Raw genomic sequence first — 8,088 nt, 5'->3', positions numbered from 1 at the left:
TATATATATATATATATACCTCAATTTTGGAATGGGCAAAAGGAACGAACAGTCCTTAAAATCCATGTTTCACTAAACCATGAGACTCCTGGGACTCGGGGGGTGTTTACATGGCCCCGCTTTAAAAACAGAAAACTTTTTGGCCATTCTTTTACATGACAATGGCATTTTTGGGGGCTTGAAAACGCATTTCAAAGTGCAAGTTTTTGAAAACAATTCTATTATCATCTCCCGTGTAAACTACGAAAACGTGAATTTGTGAAAATGGTGATGTCATGCGCATGTGCATTACACATTCAGTCAAACTATAAGAATACATATGTGCACAGGCGCGTAGTGTTACTTTACAAGGTGACAAACCTGTCCTTTTTTAGTACAATTGTTGTCGTGCAAACGTACCCTCAGATTTTTCTTTTCTATCATAGAAAGTACCATTTCAATTTTGCATGTCAATGATGATGTTATGATGCGATTGATCTCCAGTAAACACTGTCAATTATGACCAAACTATGTCTGACATAAAATAAATAAATAAATAACGCCTGCATAGGATTTTAACCAAGATATTACCCAGGTCACATTGTACAATGTGACAAGCAACAATCATAAGAGACAAAAACAAAACATCTTAAATATGAAAACAGCCTAAAAGTCAGACTGATATTAAGATAAAGAGTGCGAGATGACATGCAGAAGATGGACATGATGCCGGATGAGCTGTGGGCAAAAGGCTGACAGACAGCTGGTAATAAGGGCAGTTAGCAGCAGACAAACACTCAGGTACAGCAGCCTCACCACAAGCCAACCGAACAGGCCCCATGGCGCAGGCTTTCAAAGCAAAGTCAAAATTAAGTATTCAATCATATAAAAGGGAGAGGAAGGCGTGAAAGGTTGCGGACCAAAGCACTTTTGCTCCAGTGCATTAAGAGGCTATGCAGCCGCTCCAAGTCTGCGTGAAAAGAAATAAATTGCCTCCCCAGAAGATGGCAGCTTCCCTGTAACCCCCTCCTTTTTTTCTCTTTAATAACTGCAATCTGCTGTGAAAATCTAATCCCAAGTACCATTTACGCTGCACCCAGATAACTTCTGCTTGCAAAAGCGCACAATATGAATATTTCATTCCCTGATATCCAAATAAACACGGCAGGCTTTCCATCAATCAGGGGGCATTGCAAGAATTGAACTGGAAAGTGGAAATTGCTAATGAATAGCAAGGTTTGGGGGGGGAAGCATGTCTTGTAAAAGCATCTCTTTTATTTCTCTTCCAAAATGTACACATTAGTAAATATATATATATCTCAGAGTGCAGTGATAAACATCCCTCCCGATGATCTTGACCAAGGCCTGCCATTAAACGCAACCATATATGCCCTCCTGCGCAGCAGTATAACCACAACCATCGATTTCTGATGGAACGACTGAGGCTATTATAAGTTATTTATCACAACAAATCAAGCAGTCATACTGTTCTGTATTTACTAAAAGCTGAATCTACTCATCCAAAGGATCAAGCCCCTTCTTCTTGGAAGAGTCCATCCACCCAAAAAAACAAAAAAAAATCTACATAGAAATATAACAACCAACTAATAAAAATTAAAACAAGCACAACACAAAATTAAAATGAAGACTAAATATTCTTTGTATCAGTGTCATGTGGTGTGACCATCAAGTAAAAATTCAAAAACATGTAAAACAGTAAAAAAAAAAAATCCTACAAATATTCCTTACACCTTGAATACACACAAATGTATCTTAATCATTAGCCGGGTTTCCATCCAAAGTTGCAAATTTAACTTATGCTAAAACTGGAATATCGCATAAAACATTTGCGAACAAGCATCGTTTCCATCCAACAAGTCAAAGAGAAAAAAATGGTCACTTCCTGATAAACTGGCACTATAAATCACTAAGAAAAGTAGGAGAATATAATAATTTTCATATATAATAAATTACTTGCGCCTCAGAGCGAGCAGACGAAACGCAATGAATGCGGTAATTGCTTTCGGAGGTGGATGCTGCTGTTTGGGAACGCAGTCGTGTAAGACATTTCTGGGAGGCAATTATACAGAAATACTTTGATGACAGACTTTGCTCGAGCATTTCCGAATGACCAAAACAACATTTCAGATGCTGTGAATGAGATCGGTCCGCTGGTTAGTCAGGTTATGCAGTCCCATAGCGCAATATATTCCAAGCCTTCAGTAGCCATATGATAACAGACTAAATGAAGTCATTATTCTTTGACCATCATCATGCTCATGTCCACCAAAGGACTACAAAAGTTCTACATACTACACAAATGATGTGTTGGTGCCATTTCAAACTATTGCATATATAGCAGCAGGTTCTCAAGTCTCTCATGACCAAATGTCACTGACATCAAACCTGACGAAGAACATTTTAATGGCAACACCTGGTGTGAGAGTTACAGCAGAGAAAAATAGCAGTGAATAATAAAAATTCACCTGTTGTGTTCCAAGAAACAAATACATTCATAGAGGCTTGGAACAACATGAGGGTTAGTAAATGATGACAGAATTGTCAATTTTGGGTGAACCGTTTCTTAAAAATGCACTATTCATTATTAGTCAAGACACTTTCTAGGATAACGATACCAAATGCTTCATTGGCTTCTCGACTTTTCTTTGAATACATTTTCTGAAGTAGCGTTACTCTGTAAAGTCAGACCCTGAGCAGGTCTCTGACTCTCTTGCTCCTTCTCCATCATCAATAATGGAATAAGGTGGCATGTGGAGCAGGTCCCGGACCTTCAGAACAAACAGGGAAGAGAATGGATTCAACCCTGCAGGACGGACTCATCAGCACGGTTCAGATTGGGTTCAGACCGGCAGCTCCAGCCCTTGGCCTCTACTATGCCAAAAGTTCTCCAATCATCTCTAAACTTCTCCTTTCCAATTTCACAAGTGTGAATCAGACCAGACCCCATTACAGAGGATAAGCCTGTACCTACAGAACGGGATCATTGCGCGGCGAGAGGACAGACGCTCCAGAATGAGGTGGCTAATGGTGACACGGTTGTAGGACACCTTTTCTCTGCATCTGATAGAAATACCAACCTAATCACAACAAAGACGGTCTTCACTGATGTTATGCATGGGTATGGGATAACAGAGAATAGAGGAAGAGAGAAAAAATAATAAGACAGGGAGAGGTGTAATAGGAAAATGGCCAGCATTGGGTCATTCAGGAATTATGAAGAAGAAAGAGGAGAAGAAGAAAGATCAAACTGGACAAAACCTGCATTTAAGACCTGTTTATATGGAAGACTGAGGCTACGGCCTGTTTGCCAAAGAGGTGAATGTTAATATTCACTCAGTGATGACTAACTTGTGAGGCGAGTGCTGCGGTTATCATGAAATACAGGTGATTATTACAAATAAGGTAAGAATATTATCAAAATATATTACAAAGAATACAAAAATGCAGGGAAATACAAATTCTACAGGGTAGCTGTACTCAATCTATCATATACTTAAACTGCAAGGATTTGAAACAGCATTTTGTGATTTAGATTTGTTACTAAAAGTATAATTATTATGCATGCAGCTCATTGGAAAGCTACATGGATTATTTGTACTTTCATATTCATCAGACACAGCAGGACTATGTAAAAATGCAAGAATGTGACTAAAATGGTGACCAGTAATAGGATCGAACAATCTAAAATATATTTCATGAATTCGCCTGCCCATCCAGTCCTGATGGCTAATTGTAAATGAACTTGGCTTGCTGTCCTCGACGGAAATATATTATTTAATATATATTAGGGATGGGTCACGATTTTCGAATATTCGATTAGTTGATTTAATTATAGAATATCGCAAAAGGTTGTGCGATTATTGTCTTAAAACATTTCCCCATGTTTTCCGTGCTGATGCGGTGGTTCATGTGGCGCTGCCAATCAGGGTTGCCAGGTTTTCACAAGAAAACCCGCCCAATCGCGACTCAAAACTAGCCCAATGGCGTTTCGAGGGGGTCCCCAGTTAAAAATTGCATTCCGGGGGGTAAAATACATGTTTTTTGGCGGGGTTCACCCACTAAAATGCGCATTCCACAGGATAAATATCATGTTATTGGAGTCGCTTCAACCCGCGGACATGAAAAACAACCCGCGGCAACAGTGTTAAAGTAGACTTGGCAACACTGCTGCCAAAAATTAAAAGCTCCAACCAATGTTCATAAAGAAAACTTAAGTCAGAAAAAAGTCAGTGAATGGACCTTTTTCACATTTCCGGGTTTCTCAGCAGCGGAAGTCGTCATAGTTGGGTTAACTTGAAGAGCAGTGAATGGGAGAGTACCACAAATACATTTTTTGCATTCCCATTTGCTCAAATAGCAAAAGAAAAACTCCACGATAGTGTTTTCATGACTTTCAATAAAAGGTAAAAAAATTGAGAGAGACTGATAACGGCAGTCACAAGAGGGAACGTTGTCAAATTTACCATCCCTCCCATAGACGCTGCATTAGAAACACCCTCGTATTAGCGTTAACAGTTTTTTTTATAATTTGATGCAAAGGTGATATAATACATAGAATAGTGTTATAAATGTACATACATTTAAAAAAAAATACAAATATGAAAAACTTTCGAGGATTTACGATGCTGATGACCATTAAACACGTCATCACAGTCTTGTGAAAAGGGTCCATAACGCACCTAAAAGCTGTCAAAGACAACAGAAGAACACACTCACGCGTGTCTCACGCGCACAATGTAGACTTGCGTGGCATAAAAAAAAACAAAAAAAAAACACTGGGTTAGAGGTGTGGCTGAATCCGTGAAAGGCGCAGAAAACAAATAACGCATTCTACAAACCCACTAAAGGGACATGGTTAGCCGCTTACTAGCCGTAGCCTGTTACATTACAGTACATAACATTTCACTTACCACATAAACAGAGTAAGGAGAGGTGACTGATAGGATGATGGCGAATGATTTGCAGATCCTGAGCACCACTGACAAACATCTAATCTTGTCAAATGTGTGGTAAGTACTGCCGAGTGCAACTCCGTATGTGATCGCGAATTTTGCAAGTGAAAGTAAAAATCAAGCGCGCGTTCATAAGCGATTTCAATGCCCAGCATATTAATAACGGCTCCCTGATGCCCGCAGTTTATATACAGCGTAATTACCCAACGATATAATTGTGACGAAATGGAAATGTCCTAGCCTTATGAGCAGTTGATTTATGCTAATGTTTATTATATTAATATGTTTCAGCACGTTACGATCATTATATGGCTTGAGTTAAGGTAGCCTATCTTCTGAATTAAACAGTTTATCATACATATTGAAAGCGTGAATCCCGTCTCTCTCCATCTCTCTCTGTTGATGGGTGTTTGTGCGTGCTTGCGGGGGAGGGGTGCGATTTTCGAATAATAATCAAATAATACGAATATTATTTTTGCTTGGAATGCCCATCCCTAATATATATTAGGGGTAATATTTTTGAATGCTTTAGAATGTCTCTTGTGCTAATCAAGGCTGCATTTATTTGATCAAAAATAAAGTAAAAATAGTAATATTGTGAAAATGTAATGTATTCCTGTGATGCAAAGCTGAATTTTCAGCATCATTACTCCAGTCTTCAGTGTCACATGATCCTTCAGAAATCACTCTACTATGATGATTTGCTGCTCAAGAAACATTTCTGACTATTATCAGTGTTGAAAACAGTTGTGCTGCTAAATATATTTTTTGTGTGGAAAACATGATACATGTTTTTCAGGATTCTTTGATGAATGGAGTGTGTTAGAGGCTTTGCGTTGGAGTGTGTGTTACCTTCAGTCGCTCTGCTTCCATTCTCTCTTTATCCAGCTGCTTTCAGCCTCCTGATTTCCCCCTGTAAACCCTTCACATTCTCCTGAAGGTGACTGCATAAAGACAGGACAAACATTACAGCCTAATCCCATTTCACATAAGTGTACCCTCTCACCGTATCTTTGCATGCACATTCCCTGCTACTTGGACCTAAAATCCATGTTTGTACACACTCCAACTGAGAGGAGCGGAAACAGCTTGGGACAGGGTGAGCGGGGCTTACTCTCTCTCAGCTGTCAGGTGGATGATCTTCCTGCTCTGGTCTTTGATCTTGAGTGCCAGCTTCTCATTAGTGTGCCTGGAGTGGAGCAGGGACAGAGATAATGGGCTGCAGTGAGGAAGCTGCGAGCTGCTGTCACAATGAACCATGATGCTGAATGATAATGATACAGCCATTATAACACTGCCTCTCTCTGGATGCAGAAGTTCTGATGCACCACAGACACTTTCTAGACTTTGCAAATCTATATACTGTTTCCAACAGGAACCATGCACTGTAACATGCGATACAATTTGCGACATGCAATGCAGTAAAAAGTCATATTTGATGTTATGTAAGGGAAAACACATGCCAGATGGTCATTATTGCAAAATAAACACCAAAAGGGTGATTAGGTAGGTATACTGAGAAAAAATACTCAGAAATTGTTAGTAAATTTCATAATTAATTACAAAGAACTGAATTAAACACATTAAATTAAATGTGAAATTTGGTAGTAGAAAGACTGAAATAGCATTCTCTTGTTTTATTAAAATATATACAAAATATAATTTAAAACAACATAAACACATAAATAGACATGAAGTATTGAACTGAGTTGAAATTATATTGTTATGTGAGATGGAGTGATACAAAACACAATAAACTAGCACAGCTACACTATAGAAATAATTTTTTGAACTTGTAAATAGAGATTTTTGGAGTTTGTTTTTACAAAAAATACTCCTTTATTCTTTCTACTTCAAAATTTCAGGTTTAATTCAATGTGTTACTTGCCATTTCTTTGTAATTATTTGTTAAATTTACTAGCAATATTTGAGTGAAAATCGTTTCAAAGTAAATTAATTAGCTGCCTGGGACCAGTGTTATTTCAGTATTATTTATATACTATTATAGCATTTATAAATATTTCCAATTCACGTTGATTTTATATTACATATTTTTAGTTTTCATTTTAATTTTAGTGAAGTTTTAGTCATTTTACGTGATTCTGTGAATATTTCTATTAAGATTTATATTTATTTTCAGTTTTAGTAATTGTATACCTTCAACATAAACATATTTCTTTCCAGTGGATATTTTCATATCTTTATTATTATTATTTTTTTTAATGTAATCTGTACTTTTCATCTAGTATTTAGATTTAATTTCAGCTTTATTTCAATGAACAAAAATTACTTTTAATAGTTTTCGTTTTAGTTAACAATAATGATCAATTACACAATTTAGATAATTATGCAAAAATATTTGTCTCTAGAATGCAGTGATCGACCAATCAGAATCAAGCATTCCAACAGCTCTTTTTACACTTACAAAAAAGTACCGTGGCAATGTAATACCATGATTACATGTCCAAAAGCGTTGAATGTTGTACGTTGTTGAATGCAGAAGACAACGAGTCTTACTTTTGCTCCTTCACCCACTGGTTCACATTGGTCACGACGAGCTCGCTTTCCCTGTGAAGTCGAGAGCTGTCACTCCGTGCGTCTCCTAAACACTGCCGCAAAACATCGGCCTCACACACAGCTGTGCTGTACTTCTGATTGACAGCGTCCATCTGTGAGAGCAAAGCCTCAACCTGCACAGGAAGAGACAAATTAACAATTATACACAAAATAACACAACACAATTAATACAGCTTAATGTGCAGAAACTATAACTACACATTAGTTAATTTGTGGCTCAACCAATGACCTGATTTTGGGACAAGACTATCTGTAATAAAGTTTTATCTGTGAATTGACTGGTTTGTCTTGAGCAATTATTCAGCATTGAGGCAATAAATTGATAAAAACTGACAGTAAAGACATTTATCATGTTAAAAAATCTTTCTATTAATCAAAAAAAAATCCTAAAAAAGGGCATTTTCACATTTCGACAAAAACATGAAGCAGCACAACCATTTTCAAAAATAAGAAATGCTCCTTGAGCAACAAATCAGCATATTAGAAATATAATTTTTTTAACAATATATGTCTTTACTCTCACTTTTCATCAGCCCATCCTCGCAGAATAAAAGTATTT

General features: G+C 37.3%; 1 protein-coding gene across 1 annotated transcript in view; it reads right to left on the bottom strand.

The window, feature by feature from the left end:
• LOC107715444 (trichohyalin-like) overlaps positions 1-8,088 on the bottom strand; it is a 113,677-nt gene that overhangs the window by 2,685 nt on the left and 102,904 nt on the right. Inside the window, exons 23-25 of the mRNA XM_016521588.1 lie at positions 7,470-7,642; positions 6,067-6,141; positions 5,805-5,896 (exon numbers count right to left, since the gene is read on the bottom strand). Coding sequence (XP_016377074.1) covers positions 5,833-5,896; positions 6,067-6,141; positions 7,470-7,642 — 312 coding nt within the window. The 3' untranslated portion in view covers positions 5,805-5,832. The remainder of the gene's footprint in view (positions 1-5,804; positions 5,897-6,066; positions 6,142-7,469; positions 7,643-8,088) is intronic.

Source organism: Sinocyclocheilus rhinocerous, unplaced genomic scaffold (assembly GCF_001515625.1).
Source record: "Sinocyclocheilus rhinocerous isolate Xijiao unplaced genomic scaffold, SAMN03320098_v1.1 scaffold539, whole genome shotgun sequence".
Lineage (NCBI taxonomy): Eukaryota > Metazoa > Chordata > Actinopteri > Cypriniformes > Cyprinidae > Sinocyclocheilus > Sinocyclocheilus rhinocerous.
The sequence above is the reverse complement of the archived record's forward strand: the minus strand, read 5'-3'. Positions and strand labels throughout refer to the sequence as shown.